The following is a 27,427-nucleotide window of genomic DNA, read 5'->3' as shown; positions in this document are numbered from 1 at the left end:
CCTCATTACATTTAGGTTCTAGAAAAGGTGATTTTTGTTAATTTTTTTAATTTTTTTTTTTTGCTTTTTTTGTGTTTTTTTTTTCTCTTTTTCCTGGAAGTTTGCAGGAAGGGAAAAGGAGGAAAAATATTTGGCTGGAGGTGGTGGGATCAAAAATATCATTCAACATCTAGGTTGTTTTGTTTTGTTTTTTTTTTTTTGCAGCATTTCTCAGAGACTGGATTTAAACTGAAACCAGACTAAAATATGTGGATGCCTATGGAATGTTGAGCTGAAGCTGGGCTCCCAGCCTGCAGTGCAACACCGGCTGTTTAAAACCCAATCTCCGTACCACATGACTTGGAAAAACCAAACCCCCCCCCGCCCCCCCCCCAAAACGCAATCATGTTCAGAGATGTGACAAATAAAACTACAGGGTTTGCACATTGTCTCTCCAATATCTCACTGCCAAATAAAACCCCAAATCAAGTCAAATAAATAGATGCATATTTTTGTTAAGGTAACTTCCACAATTTTCTCTGTACCTGCCTGTAATCAGATTCCGGCATTCAGAAAGTGCTGGAAATCCTCTTCCTTCTCGGGGACTAACACTTTTTTTATAGCTGGCTTGCTATAAGGAGTTTGGAACTCAATGGATCAACCTTCGTATGCCTTCCTTTGCAATTGTTAGTAAACTGGTAGCAGCATTTCACAAAAGGAGAATTGAAAGGACAGAGCTGGAGCGAGCCAGCTCCCTCCCACCCTCTGCTCGTTGGGCCTGGTTGTCCAGGACAGGAGCTTTCTCCATGTGGAAGTGGCATCGCGCCTGCCGGTTTTGCTAACTGCAGATGTAACAAGCATTGTGTTTAGCAAACCTGGAACTCAGTCTAGGCAGACGTAAGGCAGGATGTTCAATCTACCATCATCCCCGTGTGGATCTAAAGATATGCACTGTGTCCAATCATACCAGTTACCCTGTGTGTCGTAACAACCGTTCACGCCTGGCCAGTGATGTTCACATATTCTGTCGAGGTCATCACTTGTGACCTCCCTTGTGACCCCAGGCAAGTCTGTAGGTTTGCTGTTAGGAGCTAGAACATGAGTCTTTCTAGCCTCTTTTCTAGTGCTTTCCTCCTGCTTTAAATACTCAGACATGAAGTAGTGAGCTCCTGGAGTCTGTACTCCTGATGAAGACAGCAAGCTACTCTGTCTGTTTAAATATGACTGAATGATTTCGTTTCTGGACAACTCTTTCCAGTTCGTTTGTTCAAAAGGGCTTTGCAGGTTGGGTTTTTGCTCCTGCTTTTCCGTGTCTGTCCTGTGCTGCTCGGTAAGCGCGGGGATTTCTACCTGCAAAGGATCTTTCTGTGTCAAAGGTTTTATCTGTCCTGTCATGGGATCAAAAGTGAGCTTTCTCTCTTTTAACCTCACCGGTTTCACACCCCCTTCTGTCACGTGCCCATCCAAGTTGACAGTATAGTCTCTGGGTCGGTACCTTTTCTTCTTTTTGCTATCGGAACCCGAAGCAGCATCATCGCTGTCCATTTTGGAAGTGTCCTGTGAAAAGCCTGTGTGTGGCGTGAGAGATTCCCCAGGCTGGGAGCTGGTTTTGCAGCTGGGAGCTGTGTGCTGTTGGAGGGTCCCTGCTGGGTGCCTGTGCTGGCTTTCCGAAGGTACCTGCTGCTCCGGCCAGTGCTGAGACACCTCAGCTACCGCCTGCTGAGAGAACTCCAGTCTTTTCGCTGGCAAGGGAGGTGTTGAAGGTTGCATCAAGGATGGTGGTGGCGATGGCACCTGTGCAGTGTCTAAGAACTGAGACCTTTGAGACGGACTGGGCATCGAATCCTTTGGTGAGTACGTCGTATGCTGCCGAGCAAAAGCATCATGCCTGACATTTCTAGGGCTAAAGGAGGAACAGCGAGGACTCTTGGGCTGGTGCGGTCCTGTGGCTTCTTCCGATTTATCATGCTGCTGAAGCACTGCAGTCTTTAATAACGAGGAAGTGCTTGAAGGTTTTACAAGTCCTGGAGAACTGGTGTGAGGTTTTACAGCGTTTACTGGGATTTTATTGTGTTTATCGTTTTCACTGAGTTCTGTCCTACTGCCTTCAGGCCCTGCGTGTAGGTTTACATCTACAGGGCTAGGGAAATTCTCAGGACTGCCCCCGATTCCATTGGTTGGAGGGGGCGAAGAGTTTTGTAATACTTCATGACTAGCTTTGGAGACTTTTGGGGGAGGAGGGCCCTGATGCCCGTCCCTGTGTTCACCTTTCCGTTTCCGATTCCCTAACTTCTCGGGTTTGGGAGAGTTTAGTTTCTGGATATCATTCCTGCTTTTCAACTCGCTGATGGGCTTCGACCCAGGCACGGCAGGAAGCTGCGCTTCTGCTTTGCAGTTGTGAGCGCCCCCGTTCGCCGAGCCGGGCGGGTTGGGCAGCCCCCGCGGCACCGCTTCGCTCTGGGTTACAGGTTCTATCAGCTTCTGCCAATTCCGCAGCAGTTTCTTGGCACGTTTGGCAAGCTCCTCATTGGATGTCTTCTTCCTCACCTCATTGATGAGCCTCCCAAGCCTTGTTTCCTACAAAGAAAGAGAAGTCCTTTTACAACCAGGTATCATTGAACAAGATCCTCAAGGCACACTTCTGCTTTGTCATGTTTAGCCTTGGAAATACCAAGTTAAACCCCACTAAATACTGACGTGTTGAATTGAGCTTTTTGGAAAGGATTAGTCCAGTTGGGCCAGTGCTCTGCCGCACAACGTGAAACCCACTGTGGGTTTCAAGCCATCCTGTCTTTATGCCCTGGCTGAAGCACCAGAGCCGTGAGCTGTGAAAAACATCCGTAAGGAATTCCTTAATCAGCAAGAACGGTGAGAATAAAGGTGCTGAGGGGAAATGCAGCACCAGAGGCAGAGAAGGTGCGCCTGATCCCAATCAAAGGGTAAGATCTGCAGAAAGAGGCAAGAGAAAAAGACTCCAGAAGCTTCACCCGTTACAGTAGTGCACGGACAATGTCCCCGTGTCACAAACCTGCCCAGCCAGGGCACGACTCGGGTCCTGCCTTCCTCCTCCAGCTCTGCTCTCCCTGCACTCCCCAGTATCTTGAAAACTGAAATCTGATTTCAGCGCGCGTCGCTGGGGCGTCCCAAAGCGGTTCCGTAAGCGGAAGGAAGCGAAAGGTTTGATTGCTCCCAAAGCACGTTTGAAAACAAAGAACTGTTCCGCAAGCCAGATTACTTAAGGAAAGCACCTCAAAGGGAAACATCAAGCGGGCTGTGAGAGAAATCTGCAACACGCTGTGGTAGTATGTTGAGAGACAGCTGGAGATACAATTAAGCAAGAGTTCAAAACCTCTAACAGGAATTTTGGCTGAAAGACTGGGAAACCACTGTAATTTAGCCATAAACCCATCTTAGGGCTGTTTCTAGGAGTGGGCAGCGAGACTGCAGCGATCCCACTGAGACTCCAGCTTTTACCTCCTCTCATCTACATCAGGCATCGAAACCTGCCTGACTGAATCACAGATGAATTTCGTAGACACAGAGGAACTCTGTTCCTATTTCAGAGTCTTCGGTGGTTGGTCAAGCATCGAAAAAGGCAGCACTCCTTCAGCAAGCAGTGATGGGGCTGAATGCAACAGGATTCATCAGAAGCAAGTGATGGTTATAATGTAGTGCCCTACACAAACAGGAACTGTGCTGCATAGAATACTGATCCCAACCCAGAAAGAATCACTGTGTCTGTGCTCAGAGGTCAGAAACAGCCCGAGAGGGACAAAATAATATCTTAATTGTGAATCCTTTGCAATCAATCTATTGTTGCAAGGAAAGCTCGTATGGAAATGAGACAGGCAAAGAAAGTCCTTTTATACACACAAAAATCAAGTCATGTTCAGAGGGTGACATACCTCAAGTGCCTCTTTGGTAATGGGGTATTTCTCCAGGCTGGAGATCACTTCCAGCACTGCCACCATGTTATGGATCTGCAACAAGGAAGACAAAGTCACTTCATCTTTCATGCACAGGTCTTCGTTATCAAATGTAATTTAAGACCTTCCACTTCATAATTGCTGGAAGCATTAATCACAAAATTGCTATCGCACTGTCTGGCTTTAGGGAGCTGATTGTCCAAGGAACAGGGACAAGGACACTTCGCTGACCTAGTTGGGAACTGCAGGAACTGTAACACACACACTTTTATGTAGAACTAGAGGAAACACTCGCAATGAAACCGGTGTCACTTGCTAGCAAAGGCTGAGACTCCTGTGAGACCCCCGGCCAAGGGATTCATGAACTGTCCTCCAGCCTAACTGGAAGCAGCAGTGCCAAGTGGTCCAAGACACGGGTTGCATTGGAAGTCCCACATTTGCCCCTTCAGGCACTGCTCTGGATGCACCCAAGTCATTCAGAACACTGCCACTTCCTGCAGCCACCCACCGCGAGCCCAAAACCCCAGGTCCAAGCGCTCCACACTCCAGAGCAGAGGAAGCAAACGCTGTGCCCAGTAGGTGTCCTCAGCCCCCCACCCTGCGCAGGACCAGGCTGGGCCACCTCCAAACCCAGCACATCCCCATATGGAAGATGGTGAGGAGCCACTGCGTTAGGGCAAGTGTCAGGTTGTCTGATGGTCTTCACTGCCACGCCTCCGCACGCACGGGGAAGCGCCAACAGCCGTTGCCACAGGATGTACCTCCTAAGCACAAGTGGGGTTTTAGTGGTTTCTAGGAGAACCCCCAGGCTACCGAGACCCAGCCCCATTCCCATTCCCTGCTGTTAAGAGCACTGAAAACCCGGCAATTTCTAATCCATCTTTACAGACAGATTTAAAAGATAAGCAAAGGAAAACCTGAATCACAGCCTCACCTATTGCTTAATTGCGTTTGTGACTCAAGTGGATGCAAAGTGATCTGAGAAACATCTCTCAGCAAGAGCCTCTGCCGGGAGCCCACGTTACCCTCAAGCCTCACCAGGAATGTACTCGCGTAGCTCTGCCCTCCCAGCTACAGCAGAAGGCTTCATTTTAAGACTGCCAAGTTTGTAAGAATCAACTTTTCCAAGTCAATTCCACCCCTTTCAAGATACAAGAGAATCGGGAGCTGAAATCTCTTCTGTGCAGAAAACCTTGTTCATGAACAAGGTTTTTTTTTCCACCAAAACAGGATTGCTTCATGTTGCAGAGACTTGGATAAAGCTGTCAGCAGTGAAACACCAGGCCTGATGCTTAGATTAACTTGGCTCAAGCTTAGGTTTAAAGCCTGTAGAGGCTTTGAACGACTGTAACTCCTACAGGTTGTAAAGCCAGCTTCAGAACAAAGATGAATTCATTTGTCGTGGTTCTTTCTTCACCGAGCTACATTGCCTCTGCACCAAATCAAGCCCTACCGTCCAGTCAGGCCTGGTAAAGCTCCGCTTAAGCACTTTTTAACACGCCTTCTTCCTCACACTGCCCTCAATGCCCAGAGGGACCAACTTGGCACCACAGCTTAAGGAACAGATAACACCATGGGGGATTTCCCACTTTCTAGAGCAGGAGTACCTAGGATAGCTCAATTCTGGGAGTTCCCAAACTTTTTCAGACTTGCACAGTATGAGGCTCTCCTTCCCAACACATGGTTTAGATTACAAATTACCAAGGTTCTGTGCACTGTGCAGAGCAATAACTAGTCCAACTATTTTGGCAGTTGCTGGTAATCCCCAAATATTCATTATCTACATGACAAACTGATGGCAAAACCAGGATTAAGTCTCTCAAAAGGTCAGGATGGGGAAAGTGACAGGCTCACGTGTACACACTCCTACAGGAAGGTGAAACTGCTCAGGGAGTTTCCAGCAGCAGCTTTGCCTTCGTTCAATACACCCCAATACACGTACATGGATGCCCCCGGCTGCTCCATCACCTACCAGGGACCGGGCTGTACCACAGCTGATAAGACTGTTCCTTCATCCCTCCTTTGAGGGACACGTGGTGCCTAGTAAAGGCAGTGAAAGCAGCCTTACACCACCGAATCTGTGCTCTTCACTCAGCTCCTGGTAGAACACAACCCATCCACTGCAGATTCTTCACACAATTGGAACCTATTGAAAACACATCGTCACACTGGAGCAATCACTGCAAGGCGCATGAAGGCTCACACTCAACATCAGCTGCCAGAAGCTCCTCTCCTTTTCCCCTCTCTTTGACCTTCAGGGAAGCAGGGTTCTTCTAAAAAAGTACCATGTTCAACAACTTCTCTACCCTGCCCCGATAGTTCTCTGTTGTCTTCTTGGTATGCTTCATCCAAACTGCCAGAAAGGGCAATAAGATAATATTATATATAAAATTATATAAGTATTATATGTATTATATACAATTCTATATATTATATCAGTATTATATGTATAATAAAAACCATATTCACCCATTTCAAACTAACACGGCCTATCAGATTTCCTGTGGTGCACTTAAACACCATGATGAACACAAGGCGGCCTCCCAAAACACCTCAAGTACCACCTAGTCCACATGAAGACACCTATTTTGTTGACAGCAGCACATGAGTATTGTGCACCAGTGTCTTTACCTTAAACCATCTGTTACTGGCTTAATAAAACAGATGTATTGTCACATAACTGACAAGAGACTGGGGTTATGAAGCCTGTCAGGACATCCTCCTGCCCTGAGCAGCACCAGAAGTGATAATTTATAATGCAAGTTGCTATTAAAATGCTTATTGGCTACACAGCAGACAAAGTGACCTACAGCAGAGCGGGCCAAGGGAGCTGGTTCAGACTGATTGCTCAAGTCAGGGTCTCAGGGACATGCACATCGCTTTAGGTTCTATTTGCCTTTGTTTAGTTCTGCTGCAAACCCATTACTACCCCCCAAAACCAAGAACCTCCATGAAGCGACCCCAGGGCTTCGCATTTAGCAGCTTGCAGAAAACAGAGAACAATCCAGATGGCATTTCGAATTCTCCCGAGCTATTGCCACCGCCTGGCACACGGACCGAGTCGCTCGAAGTTTACCGGAGAACATCTGCTTTGAGCCATGTGCAGTAATCCTCTCCAGCCAACCCTAGTGACAGCCGCAGAAAACAAATCTTATTTACTCCACGCAAGCCTCCTTAAGTCATTCAGCCACACTCTGGAGCTTACTGCTGCTACCCGAGATCTCTTCCAAGTAAAGCACGGTGTGCTTTCACTACAGCCTCGCACAAAAGCGTGGGGTTTCTGCGCACGCTGGAAGAGATCAAGAGGCTTCGTTTCCTTTTTATTCAACTGACGCCTTAATCCTGTTTTAGCTTTTACAAATCAAGACCAATTCAGTAACTGACTTCAGGGTAAGTGTTCCACGGCAGGCCTAAAGGAGAAGCGGGGTGGGGGTGGAGGTTTAAGGTACAGCCCTTCCTTGCCACCTCCTGCTGCCTCCTTCCCGGTTGATTTGACAACAGCAGCAAACTCGGCACCCCCAGGAGCTGGCAGCACTGCTCCCACGGGCTGGGATGGGGTTTACACTGGACTAGCACGCTCACATGTTGAGCTTTGATCCTCTTCCTTCATCCACAGCTATGAGACCAGCCCAGGTACTAAGCTCAATGGTACAGCTCCCATTCTTCCTCAGGACTGCCTCAGCACAGGGCAACCTGCATCTCACCCCGCTGCTGCCTCAGAAACAACTGGTACAGCCACTCAAGTGCAGTCACTTGAACAAAGCAATTCTGGTTTCTTGCCTTGTTTTTGGATGTTTCATAGGGATGTTTCTGAAGACCTCTACACGCGTGACCGGACCGTGACAGATGACAAACCAGATCCGAGTTAGCACAGATGATGCTCAGCATTGCACAGGCCTGGAGAAGGAGAAGCAATTTCCTTGTAACTTGAAAACCTGAGCACTAGGTGCCCAATTACAAAGGAAAGTGCAGCGGAACTGCTGATACAGCCAGAAAATCTGGCTAGAAAAGCTCTTTTTAATCACTCGCATCAAGTTCACAGAACAGTGCTAAAAGGCATCTGTTGACACAGGATCATCATCCATATGGGTCACATTAGTACCTGTAAAGAGTGATTAAACTTGGCCTAATATGTCTGGAGTGCCTAATCATAGAAACTTGTCTAAAGCATAACACTGTTGTCCTCCCAAAACCACAGGTTAGAATAATCAGGCTGACTCCATTGTAGGCATTTTGAAACAGATTATAGAGCCGGATGATAAGACACTGCCTTTGAGAGAATGGACTTGGCAGCACACTTCAACCTCCTCACATTATATTAAATGCTCAATATTCAAAGTACTCAAAGCATTCAAGTTTCAAAGTACTTCTGTAACCTTTGCCCACCTGTAGCACCAAAGCAAGTTTACCAAAGGAAGCAGAGAAGTGCACCCACCATGGAACACAGACCAGGGCTCTCTTTTCTACACGTACAAATCCAACCCTCAACTGCCAAGTTGGACGTTTTCTGTTGGCAGCATCAGAAATGCAGCACGGTCCATACAGAAGGTCACATTTGTGTCATTTTTTATTGTCATCCCCTGCTCTTAGGGACAGCAGCATTTTATCAGGTAGTTATAAAACCTGTCCTATATCTATGGGCCATGCAGATCACAGAATCGTATCCTCAGGTAGCCCAGGAAAATCCCAGGTTCAAGGTCAGTATTGCTGGAGCTGCCAGGAAGGCAGAGCTGATTCAGAAGGAGGCAGAGCATCAGCAGGATGAGCAATGCCATCCACTCACATTTATCTTCTCCAAAGCAGTGATGACTTGCGCTGGAGGCACCAATTCCTGCCCCAGGCTGGGGTATCTAAACAGCATCACATCTTGCCCCCAGCACTGCATTTGTATGAAAGCTGCTTCATTGCATAATAATCCAAAAATTGGAAGAAGAAGTAAGAGGAGAAAAGTTGCTGTTCATGGGAGGCTTTATTTAAATGCAGCAGTGGAAATACAGCAGCACAGTGTTTATTTAGCACATCACATAGGATGCTTCAGATACCAGATGCTAACAACACATCTCATGAACAGTAAATCACAATGTCATTTTTGCAGAGATACAGACTAAACAGAATGAGAATTGAGGTTACAACCTGCTGGTATTTAGTTCAGTTCCCTTGCAACTGATCTAGTAACAGTTTCCCCTCCCCACAAAGTGACATGATGTTGTCTGAAGATAGGGTACACGAGACACTAGTCACAGAAAGGATATGCCAAAAAGATGACCATGCACTACTTTGGTTCAGGATTCCTGAAAAGCTTTGAAAGGCAAGTTTCCTAAGTGGAGTGCAGTCACCAGGACGCAAAAGCTGGTCTTAAAAGTGGCGAGTTATCTAAGAGTCTTTAGTAAAGCAGATATTCAAACATGAAGGAATCAATTATTTGGGTTCAAAGTCATCCATCCACTGAGAGTGTCTTCTGTGACAGAGACATTCATCTGGAGTCCATGCTTTGAAAATGGATCAGGAATTTGTGCTGCAAAACAACAGGCAGAAGAACTACTCCTTGCCTGCCAACAAGCAAGAAAGTGGCCAGGCACAGCAAGCAAGTCCCCCTGCTTCTGCGTTGAAACTTTCCATATCTAAAGAGTCAAGCCAATCTGCATATATTGTATCCATACTTAGGCTTTACTTAACAGCAAGATAACATCATCCAAATACCTCCCCATATGCGCTTCACAAAGCCAGGATCATCAAACAAGAGTAAGGTCAGACTCGAGCGAAACACCGCACTGCGAAGAAACGGGCAGACCTGAAACATTCCCCTTGAGTGAGACAACAGTTCAGGCCTCCGGTAAGCGTTGGCAGCAGGTAACGCACAGCACTGAGGTGCAGAGACACCAGGACAGCCAAAAGATTACGAGGAGCCTGCCAGCAGAGCACTCGCTTTAACCCCAGCAGTTCCAAACAGCCTCGAGACACAAATACGCAGCAGCTGGGAAGTGCCATCAGCGCTTCAGCTCTTCCCTACACGGCCCATTCCATTCCGAAGGAGACGTCTAAGCCCTTGGCACAGCAGGAAAACACACCACGCTCTGGCAAGGCAGGAGAGACCACCCAACAGAAGTAGTATCCATTGGGGGAGGTTTTGGAAGATAAGAGGTAGGCGAACACAGATTAGGGAGGCAAGATGCGCACGCAGCGCAGCAGCGGCACACTGGGGAAAGCCTCCCTGCTCTACAGGAAGAGGTCTTGAAGGCAAACAGAACAAAGCCAACTTTTCACCATATTTACTAGCCAACACGACGCATTCTTGGGACTACCGAGAGCAATCGCTGTCAACTTCAACATTCACTACTCATTTTGTACAACACCTTTGCTGCCTGCCCCTCAGTTAAACACGAAACATGGAAGACCCACTGGAGCACGGCCCCTCTCATTTGCCAGCCCCCACAAGAGAAGCCACCCCCAAACCATCCCACCAGGTCATGAAGTTGGGCAAAACCTTTTTGGGGATCAAATTTACTAGCCAGATTCGAGAAGCCCAGCAGCTGAGGTGAAACACTTAAACTGGGAAGGTGTGCGTGGCACAAATTCAAGACAAGGGAATACAGGAAGAAGAGAGTTAGGTACTGCAGGCCCCAAAGCCTGGCAGGACACAGGCTCAATGGCATCTGTAGCATTTTTAGTGTTGTTTTTCACCCAACATCATAATGCTAAGGAATGGCATAGGAAGCAAATCCAGCTGGAATTACAAGATCATCTCCGAGGTGCCACAGTTCAAGAGAACGCACACAAAGGCTCAGAGGGGAGCCGTGATGGGAGGGTTTGAAACCAGGGTTAGGAAGAACAGGTTTAAAGTACTCAATTCCCACTGTATTGAAAAAAAATAGGGAGGAGACACATAAAGCTTGAACTAAGACTTCCTGTGTCATTAGTCATAATACAGAAAACCATGATCAACCTTTCTCATACTCACTAGCCTAATCTGCAACAAGACAAACACTGATTACACATGAGGAATAAACAGAGCGCTACCAGTGCACTCAAATAAGCTGTCAATAGCTTCCATAGCCACTGCTGAGGTTTAAGAACAGATTAGACAAGTCTGGAAGGAGCTGCTTTATGCAGGTGATGCTACTGCAGCGCAGGCAACAGACCGCATAGCTCCATGAAGTCCCTTCCAGCCACCCAGCCCCATCAGTCACACCCAGGAAACAGGTACCAAACAAGCAGTGGGAAGGCACCAGAACATCCTCTAGTCCAAACTGGGCTCAGAATAGCAATTCTAAATCCTGTCCTCTCAGAAATACACCCAGGGAATTGGCTGAAGGAGTTTGTATTAGAAAGGACATGCAAAATCCAACACTTCCAAACCCCAGGCCTCTCTGGCAGCCTCAACTGCCCTGAGGGACCACCAAAGCTGTCCCAGCCTCCCCGGGTGGCTCATCACTGCTCGGGCTCTGCACTCACTCCTACCACCATTCAACCACCTCATGCCTACCCCTTCTACATCCCAGCACCTCAGCACGTTCCTAAAGCAGCAGGTGCCTGCCAAAAGAAGGACCACAGACACCGAGGTTTGCCCCAGCCTGATGCATCCATTGCCTTCTGTACAGTGATGAGGCTGTCAGCTACAAGTGGGGTTAGCGTTCAGTGGCACAACGCAGCACATCTGACAGACCCAGACTCAACCAATGCTGGGCTGCACAAGCAGAGTAGCAGATGCTGCAACGTGTCCACCCTGGGAGCAGCAATTGCTGCACATTATTTCAGCACAAGAAATAACACCCATAGAACACGCTGCTAACACAGGAGCCCTAAAACCCCAAACACTACCTGATCCTCAGGACATCCAGCCACAATACAGTTTTGCTGGACACATGAAACAGTTTTTCCTCCTCTTACACCTCTCCAGAAACTTGGGCCAGTTGAATCTTGGTAGTATAAGCCATGAACTGAAATGCAATCAAAGCCAGAGAACAACTGGTCCTGCTTCACCAAGAGTTTGGTGACTATGCTGGCAGAATACAGAATACACAGAAAATTCAACCCTAAAATGCAGCCCTTCAGATCCATCATGATCTTGGCGCTTTCTATGGTAAGGGAACATCCACTCACTCAGCCAGAAGCCTGTACTTGGACTGCAGTTCCTTGGGAAACTGAAAAGCCGATGCTGGGAGTTAATACAGGACAGGCAAGTCCCGGCTCTCCGCTTCTCACTGCTTTTTCTACCTGGGTTATGGTAAGAGCAAAGTCAGACACCAAACGAGATGAGGAGAATGACCCAGAGAGAATCATTCTGCAATCACCTGCTTGATCTTAATGCACTCCAGAGAGCTAGCGGGGATTTAAAACCATGCAACATCCACTGAATGACCTGCTGAGAATGGCCCCTAAGGGTCAAGAGCTCACTGAAGTTCTTAAACATTATGTTGCCCATCATGGAGCATCTACCCAGAGCTGTTAGGACAGAGCAGTTTATAGGTGAATGTAATACAGAAAAGCCCTAGTAATGTCACCACATCCTCCTCTTAAAATATAAAGCCATCAGTCATCATATTGGTGATAAACTGGTGACTTTCAAATGCAAGAGGCCAACTTATGCCCAAAATGCTAGGGAAACTTCTCAGCTGGTTCCCAAAATGCTAAAGGAGAGTGAGGCAAGAGCCTGATGAACATCCTGCACGGGGGAATTTATTCCTTCACCACACTGAAGTGCAGTAGGCTTGCATGGCTGCTCCTGAGCATTTCAGCATGGCACCCCTGCTGCCAAAAGCTGAGAAAGAGTCTTGCAAGGGGGGAAGTTTCACATGCCAGCTTTGGAGAGAAGCTGCTGCATCCTTCCAGCAGCGGTTCCTAACACACAGTTTCCATCAGCACCTACCGCAGAGATGAGTTATGGATATGCCAAAGTTAAATCACTTTACCCATCTCCTAGAATTACTGCTCACCAAATGGGAGATAAAGTCCTGCGGCCAGTCACTGGCTTTCAAATCCCTCCATCCTCTGCAGGTCCTCAGCAGAATGCAACCTGTGCAAAGCAATGACCTCCCTCGGACAATCAGCCGGGAATGCTGGGCCATTCTGCTCAGTGGCACAATCATTAGCAGCGATTTAGAAACAAAACACCTTTGCTACCTTTGACTAGGAACAAAGAAGAACTCATCCCGCAGAGGACAGTAAGCACAGCACCTTCCAGCTCCAGGCTTACAAATCGAAGGGCTGCTTTAGGAGCAGCTCCACTCCAAAGGCAATTGCCCAAAGTGATCAAGACAGGACAAAAGAACCCAGTACTCCATTAGCATTTTATTTACATTTAAACACGTTGGGGAAAGCTGCAACCTGGCACTAGATTTTTCTAACTTAGCAGCAAAACACTTCATGATTTGCACTTGAGCAAGCCCCAGTGACACTTCAGCCCAGTCTAGTGAAGAAAATACTATACAAAGTCAAAACCCAAGAGCTCCTATTCTGATAGAGTGAAACTCTTACTACATGACAACACAGACCGAGTTTTCACGATGCAGTCAGGTTCTTCAGTGGTGTGTGCAGCCCACAAGCGCACAGGCTGCAGGCCCCCCACTTACGTATAGATCTGCAACATCACCTCTTGTGTCTTCTCTTCCATCTCACTGTGCTCACCTCTATCCCAGAATCAACGGCAGCTTCTCCAAAGATAAGCTATAATACTGAGACTCAGTTTTTCCTGGAATTTTCAGGATGACAACATCCCTACAGACACAAAGATTCCTCCTCATGCAATTACCTTACACAGCACACGGAGTGCTCCTACTGACCACGCTGCCAGCACACAACGCTCCACGTAAGGGACAGCTCCAGTTACAGAAGCTCAGCACGGATGGAGATGTGCTGAAAGTTTGTTCCCAAACAAGTTATGGGCGTGCAGCACTACCCTGGGAAGAAACACGCTCCTTTACCTTCCGTTCTGTGCTCCTTACAGAAGTAAACCCATTCAGACCTGCAGGAGAATCGTGGTACTCTGCAAGCCGATGCTACATGAAAACAGCATGTGAGAAAGCAGCTCCCCAAGCGCTGGCTGTCACTCTTAGACAAGGCTTCCACCTCTGCAGTCATCTTCACAGCACAGAGTTTCAAAATACACCCAGTTGAGCGTGTTGCTGAGTACTACAGGCACACTTGGACGTAGGATTCCTCTCCTCCCCAGCTGCTACGTCTGAGAAGCCTCTGTAGCTTTGCTCAGTAAAACAGAAGCCAACCTACATTTACATTAACCTGACCGTGATGGGCTTACCTTTACCTTAAATACTTCTTTAGAGACCAAATGTGTAAGTGGGGCCACAGCATTACCTTATTTACACCGAATTTACTACCCAAGATAGTTTATTTGAAGTTATCACCAGGCACAAAATGGGTGAGCTGAGATAGGAGCGCAGCCTTATCAGCCAAAACAGACATGGGGGTTTACTGTATAAAAACTACACTGACATTCATTTTAAGTCCCAATCTAACATATTGGAGTACCTATGCCTTAAAAGAAGTGCTTCTTACTTAACATTCTGTTTCCACAGCAGGCAGAATCGATTCCTCTGTCCCTATCCTGACACTTCCATGGCTGCTGAAAAAAGGTAACTTGTCAACTGCAGCTGCTCCTGGAAGAAACTGGGAAGGGATTTCCCCACACAGGATACTGGGAGAAAAAGCTGCTCTGACACCACTTAGATGAGGAGCCAAAGGCGCCGGAATGACAGCGCTGTTGTGTGGTTTGCTGTACCAAAAACCCTCAAGAGGCAACAACCAACAGGTTAGGGGTCAGGCTCACCCTCAACCCTGCGCAAAACCCAAAAGGCCAAACTGGAGTTTCTCTCCTAGGTCTGGACCTCTCAAACCGTGGCTGGAGCCAAATCAGTTCCGTTTGTGATGATGTGGAGCATCAGCCACACCACGAGGTGGTTCACTCTTCACCTGCAAAGCTCACTCATCAGTTACTACTCCGGAGCTATCCATAAAGAACTTCCCCAGCATTTATCCCAGGAACACAGGCCAAGGCCCTCCATTACTGCATCACAGAAGGTTTATCAGGTAATTGAGCTACATGAAACGATACATATTGCCTTTTCCTTCCTAAACTCTGATCAATTCCCCTGTTCAGTTCACCACCTGATCCTGCAAACAGCTGCAGCGCACACATAAAATGGGTGTGGAGAGGGCATCAGAAGTGGGTGTTATTTAAATTGTCACTGCTGCTGAAACAAACACTCAAATTACAGCTCCAGAGCAAATGACTACTGCCATCACCACTGCAACCTGGGCAGTTTCAAGGAATTAACAATAGAAAGGCAATTTGGCATTCCCCTTGCTTTGACCCCTGGATGCAAAGTCCTGCTACCTTTGTTAGCTCTGATTTTGTCCTGGCAGCCTCACACTTTCTCATGGGCTGGTTACTGCAAATGAGAGGGCACTGGGCAAATGAGAAGTCTGAAACAAGAGAAGAAAAGCTCTCAAGTAGTAGTCGGCTGTGTTATCACCAACCCCAAACTGACCAGGACTAGACAGGCACTGAACCTGACAGCCAGACCGGGTCTGTCTCTATGAAGCAGCCCTCCTCAGGTAAGGGTATCTGAAATGATGAAGAAACTGAATACAATGAGACTGACTACATCAGACCTAACCCCTTATCCAGAACCCCAAACTGACACAGTAACAATGCTTCAGACCCTACACATTAGGGAATGCCACAACCCCCCTTTCATTGCCCCAATGAACAAACTACAACAGTACTTGGAACAAGACAAGCTACATTAAGGAAATGAACAAAACCAGCGAGAGATCAGCCAGGTTCCAGCCTCTCTGCACACTGCAGCTTCCTCAAAACCAGTAAGCTTATTAAGGCCGCACAGAAAAGGATAAAGCTAAAGCAAAAGCCATTCCTAGTCTTTCGCCCACACGTAACACTTCCCTGCATCCAAGAAATCACCAGCACCCTCCTGAAGCAAACTCACTTCTAGGAGGTGCATTTATCCATGACGATGGAGGCTTTTGTTTCTAGATGTTGGTAAAGCAATCAAGACAGAAAACAGCCGTGGAAGCATCTTTAACTAGCCAAACCATGCACCAACTGGAAGACCACTCCAGGCCAACGCACTACACAGAACCACAGAATGGTCTGGGGTGGAAGGGACCTTAAAGATCATCCAGTTACAACCCCAAGGCCTGATTTCTTATTAACAATGTGTCCCTCAGACCTCTCCTGAAGGCCTGAGCAGCAAACCCAAGTGAGATACTGTGTGAATGGCAGCCTGATTCACACCCTGTCCCAACCACACGGGGAGCATACCGTGGGTTGTTACTCGAACCAAAGCTGGGTTTGCATGGCAGAGAGCTATTAATGGCAAAGCAGTAAATCATTGTCTAATCTTCAAACCGAGGAAAAGACTGCTACATCTTCAGGGTGAGGACCCATTTAATTGCAAGCACGATTCCAACAGCCAGTAGGAAACGACAGGTTTTCCCAGCGAGCCAAAACAGGGATCTCATTAGTCCGGACATCAGGTAATCAATTCCCTGAAGAGCACAATTTAATAAGGCAAAGGTGTTGTTCTGCTCAGCAGAAGGGGGGGTTTCTCAGCACACTGAGTCTGACAGAAGTGCTGCTTCTATCAGAACCAAGGAGTATCTGCCCAGATCGGCCTCCCAGCTGCTACAGTCAGGTCTTGGACACTCTTCTCCAGTTACCGTTTCTACACGGCTCTTCCAGAAGGATTCTCCTGCCGGAAAACCACATCACCCGTGGCAGTGGTGCCACCACTGAACTCCCACTTTGCTCAGTACTAACGCACGAGCAATGGAAGGAAGTTGATGTTGATACTCAGTTTAAGTCACGGAGCAGAAGTGGCTTGTCCTGATGGTTTTTCAAGGGGAAAAGGCTGAATAAATGAAGACATAACAGCAGGCATCCCGGGTGGCTTCCAAGATGATGTAATTTGTTCAAAATAGCTTATTTCTTACAGGTCTCCTTTGCAATAGAGGTTACCTGTGCAAATGCTGCACTAAGGGTGGCAAACCAAGTCATAAATATCTTCTGCAGCAATTACTCGAAGAGGTCTCAGTCCTAAATGTGTGTGTCCAATGAAACCACTGCTCCTGAGTCAGCATGGCTCCATGGAGCTGATAAGGATGAACAATCACAGAATGGGATTTCTCCAAGCAAGCAGGGCCCTAGAACTTGGGGAAAGAAGCAATTTAGCCCAGTTCAACTCAACACAGACCCCACAGCAAAGCACTATAAAGAGCCATCTCCTCAGACCCATGGAACTGGACCAGTTTTTGCACGCCTGACAACATCAGTGCAGTTTTCACCCTCTCCAGAAACACGGACATAAACACGCCAAGAGTTAAAAGCCTGAATGAAATCCAGGCCTCAAAGCTTGACTTTCCTGGTAAGCAAGGAAGGGAACCACAATGATAAAGACTCTAAGTTTGAATACAACCACTTCTTTTAGGAGAAGATTCTAACAGTCAGAAGAACGTAGCCAGTTTTCCCTGGGTACCCACAAGCGCAGCAGCTCATGGCTGCAATGACTTCTCCCTGCAGGGAAATATCAGAACAGTTTCTTACCCATTTATGCTGCTGCCCAAGTGTGACTGAGTTCAGACTCTGCTTTTCAGCATGTTCAAAATGCACCTTTTAATCCCTTTCAGAAGAGTGCAACGGTTTGAAGGTTTACTGTGTGCGCTGGAGGAAAACGCAGGAGGCCCAGGCCCGCGCCATGAATTTCCACACCACCACCTCTGCTCTCCCTCGAAGAAAAGGTTAAAATGGAAGACAGCCCCCTGCCTCCAGGCACTGCTAAACAATGGGCTGATTTTTCTGCCACCAATTATTGCCCTGGATAAGTATCAAGTATGCAGAATTAGAATTGAACATACATTACTCCTAAGCTTATGGGGCTACTGACCTAGTGGGAAGCTCAGCAGAGCTGCTGGCTGATGCGCCAACCTCCCCTTGCAGGCAGCTGCCTCGTTACTTCTGATCCTTCTCATCGCAAGCACCTCCACAGAGTAACAGCATAAACTCGTGGGGAAAGGGAAAAGCACCCATCACAAAACCCGCTTCTCCTGGCTGCTTACTGCCGCACAGCCACAGCGTTTCAGTGAGTACCGCCACAGGCGGGGGGAACCACTGCTGCTGACGGTTTTGAACTGGAAAAGCCTCACAGAGCTGTTTGAGTTCTGTTAAATAGGCGGACACTTGGTCTAAGGCACAGTGAAAGATTTGCAGCTGCCAAAAGAGAACTGAGAGCAAACGCAACCCCCGCTTTTCAGGCAGAAGTAGGCATGACTTTAACAGGACAAAGCCACCATTTCGCATCCCCAGCCTCCTGGAATAACACACACACACACAGGTACATGTGCACGTTCACCCGCAGCTGCCCCCAACAATGCAGACAGCCCAGACAAACCCAGCTTTGCATCCTGCTGGGGTGACTCCTGAGCCAACATTCAAAAGCCTGACAGACCGCAGGCTCCGCAGTGCTCTCACAGTAATAAACACCCTAAGTGGAGAACTGCTTGAATGTGCCAAAAACACCCCTACAAGGAGCAATAACGGTTGGATAACAGCCCCTCGGACGTCAAGGCCACTTACAGGTAAGACAGACGCCGACTTCAGCGCTCACGCTGCATCCCAGGAGGAGCACATAAGCTCCTTACCGTGCTGCAGGGAAGGATAAAAGCGAAGACCGAGGCTGCTCGGTGCTGGAACAGCTCCAGAGCCCCGAAGCCACCGCTGAAGCCCTCCCGGCGGCCCCGGGGCTCCCCAAGGCCCCACCGCGGAACAGGTGGGAGCCCCAGAAGGTCCCGGCGAGCCGCGGCGGAGCCCGGCCCAGAGCCCCCTGCAGGCCGCGCCCGGGCCGCGGCCTGGCGTCGGGAGGCCGCCGGGCCGCACGCCGCATGGCCGGGCAGCGTCGGCCGGGCCCCGGGGGGTGGCGGGAGGCGGCGCGGCGGACGCGGCTCCCGGGGCGGAGGGAAGCGGCCTCCGGTGGCACCGCCGGGGCAGCCCTGCGGTGCCCTGATCGGGCGGGTGCGGGCAGCGAGGCTCCCCTGGCAGCGGGACCTTTGCGGGCTGGGCACCGGGGAGCTCCCCGCTACCACCCGCAGCGGAGGCTTCCGGTGCCCGGGGAAGCGCCGGCCGCGGTCCCGGCGGGAGGCGAAGCGGTGCCGGCGGACGTGCGGCCCCGGCGGCCTCGTACAGCGGCGGGGGGCGGGAGAGCCCCGGGCGGCGATTGGAGAGGGGGAGGGGGACGGCGGCGGCGGCGGCGTCCCCGCGCTACCGGCCCGGGAGCCCCGGGGCCCGCGGTCTGTACTCACGTTGCTCTGCGGGTCGATGGCCTGCAGCAGCCGGTCCCTGATCTGCTGCGGGGAGGGGGCCGGAGCCGCTGTCATTGCCTGGGCGAAGCGGGGCGGCTGCGGCCGGGGCGGGCGGGCGGCGGGGCCAGGCCGGGCCGGGGCGGCGGCTCCTCACTCGCCGGCGGCGGCCTCCTCAGGGAGCCGGAGTCGCATGTTCGCTCCCCGCAAGGCGGGGGGGGGGGAGCGGCGGCGCGGGGCGCGGGGAGAGGCCGCGAGGGAGCGACCGGTGCGGGCCCGACTGCTCCGCTCGGGGCCGAACTCAACTGTGGGCAGGAGCCAGCCCCGCGCAGGGCACCCTGGGATACGCCCGACGCCGTCACGCACGGCGCGCCCCTGACGCCCCGGCGGGCACGGACTGCGCCTGCGCGGTGCGGCCTCTGCGGGGAGCGCCTGCGCACTGCGCGCGGCGGGCAATGGCGGCGGTGGCCGCGCTGTGGGGAGCGGACGGGCGCCGGCCCCCGGGACCCATGGCCGGAGCTCCCCGCCCGTCAGCGGCTCCGCGGGCGCCTCTCGGCGCGCGGTGCTTCTGAGTGTGCGGGGTCTGGGCTTGGAACCGCGGCCACAACCGATGGGTCCTGGCGGGGCTGCAGGGACAGGCCAAGGGGAATGGCTTGAACCTGCCCGAGGGGAGGCCGAGATGAGCTCTGAGGGTGCTGAGGCGCTGGCACACCGTTAAGTTAAATAAAACCAACACAAAAGTCCATGAGGAGGTGAGTTAATTGCCCCCAAACCACCAGTACGAAATAGATTTCTCCTGTAACACAATGAACATGGCATCAAGTACGTAAATACCCTTAAATAAAGCAACTTTATTCAACCAAATCCAAGATACTTCCAAAATTGATGCCTTCACATTGGCTTACAGAATTATTTTGCTATTTATCCCTTACATATTGCTTAGAAAAAAAAAATCACTTTGAAATTTTAATTTAAAAAGTATTTTGTTGGAAAAAAACCCAAACTGGAAGTTGAGAATCCCATTGTTTTCAATCAGCCTTCTCTATTTCTCCAACAAACCGAACCGGAGTAGCGAGAAGTGACACCAACACCTTGCTCAACCTTAAGAGGCTTGAGAAGCGTGGCTTGCAAGCGATACGGACAAGAGTGACATTAGGAGCCACATCCACTGACCCCGCAGGGTTTCAGGACCCTCCAGTTCTCCCCCTGCCTGCTCTAAGCTGAGCAAAACGACTCCGAGTTCTCTATTTCAGTGAAGTTGAAACAATTGTGAAGGTTTTGGCCCAGGGGCCTCAAGGCTCAGCCCCCGGCTGGAAGCGGAGGGCACACACCGCGGTACAGGAGGGGCTGGAGAGGGTGAGCGCGTGAGGAGCTCGCGCCCATGGCCAGGCCACGGTCCAGGGCTGTGTGTGGAAAGCGTCATCTTGTACTCCATAGAAAAATGGTTCCCAGCCAAAAGTCTCTTCCAAGTCAACAGATGGGTTCGTGGATGGTCTTCAAGATCCAAATAACCTAGCGGATGGGACAGAAAAGAAAGAGGAGATGAGAACCAGCTACAACTGAACTAAACTGAACTACTGGGACTAAAACCTGTTGAGAGACTCTTCTCAAGGCTGATTCCATGCTATTACTTGGTGGGTTCACCTCCACCCTCCCCAAATGAAAACCTTCCCAAAACACTGACCTAAATGGTGTTTTACCTAAGCAACGCCCAACAAAGAGCGCTGTATCTAAGGCTAAATGACTTCCATGCTGCAGAGGTTTTCATGCACTAGCAGAAAGCTGTGAGGTCAACTGCCACCTCTTTAATGAGTGAAATAAATGAAATGAAAAGGAATTACGGAACAATAGAGTGGCAGAGAAAGAGATCCAAAGAGACATCTATACGCAAGAAAAATCTAGCACATAGGACTTCCTCCAAACGAATGGCACAATGCTGCATGGCGTTACTTACACAATCATACAGAACATCATGAAGATATTCCAGAGGGCAATGAAGATTCGAAAATACCTGAGACTCAGCAGGAACTCTCTGATGTTGTCACCTAAAAATCAAGAGTGACAAATACCTGAGACACTGCCAAGTCCTGTGTTCAACACCACCTGAAAAGCATCAGCAATCCCAGCGCAAGGTCAGGCAAACAAAGACCTGGAAGCTGGAAGCTTTGTATTGATGATCTGTGCTCTGTTCAGTGCATCCCTGTAGGGGCATGTGGCAAAAGGAACACAAAGTGACAAAATGGGGTTATGCTACAAAGGGATGCTAGCCCTTTGCTGGAGTTTACAGCCTTCCTGCGACTTCTGACACCAAAACCCAGAAATGGGGCTGCCTCTGTGGCACAACAATGCAAACAGAAATGTGTAATTTGTACATTTCCTCTCCAGTCCCCAGGCTGGGATCAACACGTTTGTATGGAAGCATTGCCAAGGAAAAATGTCGGCTGTTGTTTAATAAACCAGGCACTCCAGGCCCCGAGGAATTCGCATCCGAGGAAAACGAGGTTAAACTTGGCCTTTAGCGCCTCGAAAACGTTGGGATCATGGATTCCCTTCGGGAAACGCCCGCTCCTGTACGCAGCCAGCGCTGGCGAGGGAGGCGGCGCCGAAGCGGGAGGAGGACACCCAGGCCCCTCTCCCGCGTCCCCTCCGTTACCGGTCGTGGGTTCCCTCGCCTCCTCGCCGAACCCCTCCGTGTCCCTCTTCCTCCTGCAGAGAGAAGCGCCGGTGTGAGGCAGGCTGACAGCCCCCCCTCCCCGCCACCTCCCTGCCCTATTCCCTCCCTCTGCGCTCACAGCCTGAAGTTGAGCACGGCCCCGGCGTTCACCAGCAGCGTCCTAAGGGAGAGACAGAGACCGAGCGTCAGGCGCGGCCCAAGCGGGCCCAGCCCGGCCGCGCCCGGCCCCCCGCGCCCGGTACCCGCAGAGCAGCAGGTCCCCGATCATGGCGGCAGCTCTGGCGGCGGAAGCGGAAGGGGCGGGCGCTGCCGCTCGGTGGAGGGGTGGCACCGGGGCGGAGGCTCCGCGTCCGGACACCGGCCGCCGGTGGCGGCGGGGAAGCGAGCGGCGCCTGGGCCTTGCACCGCAGCGCCGTTGGACGCGGGGCCATGGAGCTGGCGGCGGCCCTGCCGCTCGGGGAGCTGGCGGCCGCCTTCGCGGCGCTGCCCGTGTTCCCGCTCTTCGACACCGCGTACTTCATCGTCTCCGTCCTCTACCTCAAGTACGAGCCAGGTGAGCGCGGCGCCGAGCCCTTGGAGGCTCCCGGAGGAGCGGCAGCGGCCCCGTCCGTGAGGGCCGGGCCGGGGTGGGTGCCATGGGGCTGTAGGTGCGCGTTGCGGGGGGGGGGGGGGCAGCTGCAGTGCTCCTGCCCTGCTTCCCTTGGGATAAACCTGACGTTTGGGGCATGAAGTATCCCCCCCAGCCGGGCCCTGGGTGTCAGGGCCTGGTGCTGCTGCTTCCGGGGTGCCCCGCGTGTCTCAATGTAAAGCAGAAACCTCCAAGAAGGAGTGAGTTTTGAGAATCAATCGTGCTTTTTATTTCATGCTGGATCCCAGCCGCATTGAGTTATGGAAGTTCAGTCACTTCTCTGCTGCTGCCCCAGGATTTAGCGTTACGGCCGTGTCCCGCTGCTTGGCTTCTCTATTTCTGGGGCAATACCTCCTATTTATATACAAGCAGGTTGTCAGTAAACCCTTGGGGTTTTTCCACCTGCCAGACCATGCTGTAACCTGAGCTTTTGCTTTCTGCCCTGCTGCAGCCCGGCTGTGCCTTGCTCTTTTCCAAATGCTGCCTTCTCCATGTGGTTTTGATAGCGTGTGCGCCCTTCAGGCTGGTTTCAGTGGTCTCAGTGTAACTGCCTGATGGCTGAGAGGAAAACCCCCAACAACACCCTTTGGTAGGGGTTTTAAATCCTCTGGTTGTGAGAGCTCTGTGCTGTACAATCCATATTCGGTTCTGTTGACACTCCATGTGAACACAAGTGCTGGGTTTTCAAGGCCTGATCACTTAACGCCAGCGTGAAGTCCTGAAGGGACCAGTTAACAGGCAGCCCTTATGAAAACAGCTTTTACAGCTCTGTAAGCCCTGTAATCCGCTTGGACTGGGTAAAGCTGGGGTGTTGTTTTCACTAGATTCCTACAGTGCTTCATCCCACGGATCCTCTGCTGAAGATCGGTGTCAGGACAGCAATGGCCCTGCTCCTCCTTGGAGATAGCGTGGCCATGGAGCCAAAGAAAAACAAGTGTTACTAAATTAAGCCTACATGTTCCTATAGAACCAGCTTCATGTCATAGCTCTTGCAGCTGTCTTGTTTCCACTGTGTTTTCAGCTGGATCAAATGTCTTTGAGGATGGAAGAGTCCGAGCAGTCATAGTTTTAGCATATGCTGATTCGCATACTGCTAATTAAGGTCAGTAATGCTGACAGAACATTTTAGTGCTCTTTCTTTTAATTGCCTGTCACTGGCTTACTGAACAGAGCTTGGTGTCTGAAATGGTGCACGATGGACTCCAGAACAGTTTAAGGTGATGAAACAGTCTTACGGAACTGATGTTCCTGAGAGACTTCCTTGGAGAAGTACAGAGGTGGCTGAAAACAGAGGAATTAAATATCAATGGGAAAAGAACATAATGTACTGCCAAACAGTCACAGTTTAATATCTAGTTGTATTTTCAGAGGGTGTTTCCAAACTAGTACAGGAGCAGGGAAGAATCCTCAAATCCGCCTCTTTCAAATGAAGATTAAGAATTGCTGTTCTATTTTTACAGGTTATCTTATGAATGAAAGAGCTGAACAGGTTGCTCATGAATTCTAGAGGGCACCTAGGTTGAAGCAATGGAGAGAATGGTACTAGTTTCACCTTACTTTTAGACTGTACAAAGACATTGATTTCAAGGGGAAAATGTCCCTTCTGATTGCAGTAAGTAGCAGCAAATCCAGGAGATAAACTCTTAGTCAAATCATACACTTCCAATGACTCAGTTCACTTGAAACCTCATGGGGGGGGGGGCTGCAAGCTGCAATCACATGTATCTCTTGCCAGTATCTGGTACTTGCTCAGGTTTCACCAAATACACATCTTTGTATTTTATTTTACAAGCCCTTTTCTTTTACTTAGTTTGTTGGAGAACATGCCCCACAAGCCTCCTTCTTAGGCGGCCTTGAAGTTTCTGCTTACTTGCTGGATCTACTTTCTCATTTAGCCTTTGCTTCACAGGAGCTGTGGAGATGTCTCGCAAGAGCCCTTTTGCCTCCTGGCTTTGTGCTATGCTCCACTGCTTTGGAAGCTACATTCTTGCTGATCTGTTACTTGGAGAATCACCTATTGATTACTTCAGTAACAACTCCAGTGTCATCCTGGCCACAGCAGTCTGGTGAGTCTCTGCACTCCACCTCATTTACTAAGCATGCGACGCTGCTGGCTGCGTTCAAACCCATCTGCTTGTGTGACACACGTGTATAACCTTCCTTGGATTAAGTGGGGAAAGAAGAGGTGGGGTGAGGGAGTCTTTTGAGTCTTTTGTATTCCTAGATCCAGTTTCCAGTTTTCTCTGACTGGCTGTCTACTGCTTCGATAATACAGGTTGGGTCCAGTCCAACCACTGGGCATTTCTATATATAGCTGCCGCAGAAGCAGCACGCACTACGGATACCACATTTAGTAGAGGAGTGGCACACACTGGAAATCTGGGGGCATTTTATTCATCACGTTAGTGAAATGTGCACAAATTAACCACAGTTACTCCACGTTTCATTTCCTCACTGCATCTGGGTTGCATGACAGAACCAGCACTTCCTTCTCCCCAACATAATTCAGGCTAACACTACAGTACACCTCATCAATCCTCTCTGCACATCTCAAATCAGGACAAGCAAGTTGGTCCTCACATTCTTTGTGGTTTTGTTCCAGGTATTTGATATTCTTCTGTCCCATGAACCTCTTCTACAAGTGTGTCAGCTTTCTGCCAGTGAAGCTCATCTTTGTGGCAATGAAGGAGGTGGTCAGAGTTCGCAAGATCGCAGCTGGGGTCCACCACGCTCACCACCACTACCACCACGGCTGGTTCATTATGATGGCTATTGGATGGGTCAAAGGTGAAAGATGAGATGCTCTAAATGCACCCAGCCCTCCGGGGAGGGACAGGAGAATCTGTGAGTGAGGCTGAAGGTGACCACGTCACCCAGTGCTGGCCAGCAGCTAGTGGATGTGGTCAGCTGGCTTCCATCAATCATGTTCCCTAGAACACAGGTATTTAGTCATCCTTGCACAATGGTTGTCAGCTGAGTCATCATCTGACTTTATTGGAGGCATAAAGAACTGGAGTCACTATGAAATAAGGGGGTAGAATTCAGGAATTCCTTATTTTCTCATGTGCTTGACTGTCTGGCCTCACACGTATCTCTTCAGGGGGGTTCTATTATGTTGAACAGCCCAGTCAGTTTTCCTTTAGCTTGTGTTTGGAGCAAGCATTTGAGCATCAGTAAATGCAACAGAGGCAAATGCTTTTTTCATCAGGTAACACTTTATGGCACATCCAGAAAGCATTTGCCCTGCTCTGTTTAGGCTATCTTGGGAAGAATATCATTTGTTCCCTTTAGGTTGTCATCCCTTGGGGATCTAGAAAGACAGCAGAGCTCTCCTCTGCTGTGGCAGTTCTAGCTGTTCGTTTTCACTGTTTCACAGGTTCTGGTGTTGCTTTGATGTCTAACTTTGAGCAACTACTCCGTGGGGTCTGGAAGCCAGAAACAAATGAAATTCTTCGTATGTCCTTGTAAGTAGGTAGCCTGTAAATTCTCTTGTCAGCCTAAAAATGGCATTTAAAGAACCATTCAGGACTGGATGCAAACCTAGACAACTTATTTCTCTTGTAGCCCTACAAAGGCTAGTCTGTATGGTACAGTGCTCTTCACTCTGCAACAGACTCACTGGCTCCCTATCTCTGAAGCCAACCTCATCTTCTTTTTCACCATGTTCATGATAGTTTGCAAGGTAAGTTAACAGCAGGCCTACTGCAAACAAATCCACAGAACCAGAGAAAGGGTACACACTTCAACTGGGGGTGTCCACCTTCCCGAGCCACTACTGAAGGCATTGGCTGTATATATCAGGGGATTTGCTCAGGAAATTAAGAGTCTAAATTCTCCCTCCTATCAGAAGTATGGGAGAAAATCCTTGTGCTACAGCTGAGTCATGTAGCAGTAGGGACTTCTACCTGGTCTAAGTGGAGTGCTCCTTCCTAGCTTATATTTCACAGCTGACGTATGTGATCTCTGAGGATTCACTTTTGCATGGCAGGTTTTCATGACGGCAACTCACTCTCACGCCTCACCTTTTGCTCCGGTGGAAAACTTCATCTGTCCAGTTTTCTTCGGCTCCGTTTCCAGTGGACACAGCAGTCACCATCACGATCATCATGGGGCCTCCCATGAGGTTTCCCATCCTCCGCCGCCTCCTGCTAAGTCAAAAGAAGAGCTAAATGAAGGCACAAGAAAACGGAAAGCCAAGAAAGCTGAATAAAGAAGCAACCACACAGTAAATAGGCCAGGAAAATTCTTCCAGAACTGAGTCTCAAAGCCACCTGTGACCTCCTTTATCCTCCAGTCCTTCTCTCTCAGACTCCAGGAGAGGTGGAAGCCAGGATACTGCCAGGCGGGTCCCTGAATTTCATTTGTGCTCTCTGTGCTGCTGCTGGTCTCTCTATTCTGATCACATTGTCGGGGATTCGTAGGTTTGGGCCAGGATGATCAGCGGGTGCCAGTTCTCAGGCTGTCAGCAGCTACGATGCAGCTCGTTCAACTGATGTAAAATCTTTCACTGTGTTTATTTATGAATGGAGGTGATGGTTAGTGCTCCCGCAACTCTTAAATCCCTTAGAGTTTTCATTGACCTTTTTAATGTCTACCAAAAGAACAAACTGTTTAGGTGCAATCAATGTGGAAATTGGATTTTATACTCAATGAAATGCAACGAGTCTCACATGAGCCTGATCTAATTTTCCCTAGCTCCCACCTCTGCCATATCTCCAATTAATATGACATTTCAGATGCGGTAAGGACACTGACTCTGGTGTCCTGGCCAAGCTCTGTTTCTCTCACTGAATTTCCCTCTGATAATGGATAGAACATTGTCACTTTCTTACCTAAGTCTGTGTTTGCAAGAGCTTTGAAGCTGTGAAATGCTCCGAGTGCTATGTACTGGTA

General features: G+C 49.6%; 3 protein-coding genes and 2 long non-coding RNA genes across 7 annotated transcripts; 1 reads left to right on the top strand and 4 right to left on the bottom strand.

Moving 5' to 3' along the window:
* Positions 1-31: 31 nt before the first annotated feature.
* On the bottom strand, positions 32-19,364 carry MED26 (mediator complex subunit 26). Of its 3 annotated transcripts, none has more exons than XM_061466889.1 (3): positions 19,236-19,364; positions 3,885-3,959; positions 32-2,556 (listed from the first exon to the last, which is right to left on the bottom strand). In XM_061466889.1, exons 1-3 carry the CDS (start codon positions 19,308-19,310, stop codon positions 862-864), a joined length of 1,845 nt encoding a protein of 614 aa, XP_061322873.1. In that variant the 5' UTR covers positions 19,311-19,364; the 3' UTR covers positions 32-861. The 3 variants fall into 3 exon arrangements, with proteins under 3 accessions (XP_061322873.1, XP_061322874.1, XP_061322875.1); XM_061466890.1 differs by lacking the exon at positions 19,236-19,364 and adding an exon at positions 14,161-15,237; XM_061466891.1 differs by lacking the exon at positions 19,236-19,364 and adding an exon at positions 4,064-4,220.
* A 699-nt stretch (positions 19,365-20,063) lies between these two features.
* On the bottom strand, positions 20,064-22,278 carry SMIM7 (small integral membrane protein 7). The gene is made up of 5 exons (XM_061466873.1): positions 22,149-22,278; positions 22,025-22,066; positions 21,886-21,938; positions 21,187-21,277; positions 20,064-20,744 (listed from the first exon to the last, which is right to left on the bottom strand). The coding sequence occupies exons 1-5, from the start codon at positions 22,172-22,174 to the stop codon at positions 20,729-20,731; spliced, it is 228 nt and encodes a 75-aa protein (XP_061322857.1). The 5' UTR covers positions 22,175-22,278; the 3' UTR covers positions 20,064-20,728.
* Positions 22,279-22,326: 48 nt separating this feature from the next.
* Positions 22,327-27,223, top strand: TMEM38A (transmembrane protein 38A). The gene is made up of 6 exons (XM_061466872.1): positions 22,327-22,459; positions 24,444-24,600; positions 25,137-25,321; positions 25,911-25,998; positions 26,099-26,216; positions 26,523-27,223. Exons 1-6 carry the CDS (start codon positions 22,336-22,338, stop codon positions 26,742-26,744), a joined length of 894 nt encoding a protein of 297 aa, XP_061322856.1. The 5' UTR covers positions 22,327-22,335; the 3' UTR covers positions 26,745-27,223.
* Positions 22,740-24,446, bottom strand: LOC133276236 (uncharacterized). Its single transcript, XR_009745806.1, has 2 exons — positions 24,092-24,446; positions 22,740-23,815 (listed from the first exon to the last, which is right to left on the bottom strand). It is a non-coding gene; the product is annotated as an uncharacterized LOC133276236 (long non-coding RNA).
* Positions 24,907-26,683, bottom strand: LOC133276235 (uncharacterized). Its single transcript, XR_009745805.1, has 2 exons — positions 26,557-26,683; positions 24,907-25,354 (listed from the first exon to the last, which is right to left on the bottom strand). It is a non-coding gene; the product is annotated as an uncharacterized LOC133276235 (long non-coding RNA).
* Positions 27,224-27,427: the final 204 nt, after the last annotated feature.

This window comes from Pezoporus flaviventris, unplaced genomic scaffold (genome assembly GCF_033815535.1).
Source record: "Pezoporus flaviventris isolate CSIRO_AGI_PZ_B2104156 unplaced genomic scaffold, CSIRO_AGI_Pfla_v1 ptg000043l, whole genome shotgun sequence".
Lineage (NCBI taxonomy): Eukaryota > Metazoa > Chordata > Aves > Psittaciformes > Psittacidae > Pezoporus > Pezoporus flaviventris.
The sequence above is the reverse complement of the archived record's forward strand: the minus strand, read 5'-3'. Positions and strand labels throughout refer to the sequence as shown.

What these genes read in the sequence shown, in the direction of transcription:
- MED26 (XM_061466889.1), bottom strand. Translation starts at nt 19,310, where the DNA reads ATGACAGCGGCTCCGGCCCCCTCCCCGCAGCAGATCAGGGACCGGCTG. An exon ending in CCATCGACCCGCAGAGCAAC is followed by an intron (nt 3,960 to 19,235) that starts GTGAGTACAGAC and finishes TCCTTGTTGCAG; the next exon opens with ATCCATAACATGGTGGCAGT. An exon ending in TTACCAAAGAGGCACTTGAG is followed by an intron (nt 2,557 to 3,884) that starts GTATGTCACCCT and finishes CTTTCTTTGTAG; the next exon opens with GAAACAAGGCTTGGGAGGCT.
- SMIM7 (XM_061466873.1), bottom strand. Translation starts at nt 22,174, where the DNA reads ATGATCGGGGACCTGCTGCTCTGCGG. An exon ending in GCCGTGCTCAACTTCAGGCT is followed by an intron (nt 21,939 to 22,024) that starts GTGAGCGCAGAG and finishes TTCTCTCTGCAG; the next exon opens with GAGGAAGAGGGACACGGAGG. An exon ending in GGCGAGGGAACCCACGACCG is followed by an intron (nt 21,278 to 21,885) that starts GTAACGGAGGGG and finishes CTTGATTTTTAG; the next exon opens with GTGACAACATCAGAGAGTTC.
- TMEM38A (XM_061466872.1), top strand. Translation starts at nt 22,336, where the DNA reads ATGGAGCTGGCGGCGGCCCTGCCGCTCGGGGAGCTGGCGGCCGCCTTC. An exon ending in CTACCTCAAGTACGAGCCAG is followed by an intron (nt 22,460 to 24,443) that starts GTGAGCGCGGCG and finishes TTTGCTTCACAG; the next exon opens with GAGCTGTGGAGATGTCTCGC. An exon ending in ATCCTGGCCACAGCAGTCTG is followed by an intron (nt 24,601 to 25,136) that starts GTGAGTCTCTGC and finishes GTTTTGTTCCAG; the next exon opens with GTATTTGATATTCTTCTGTC.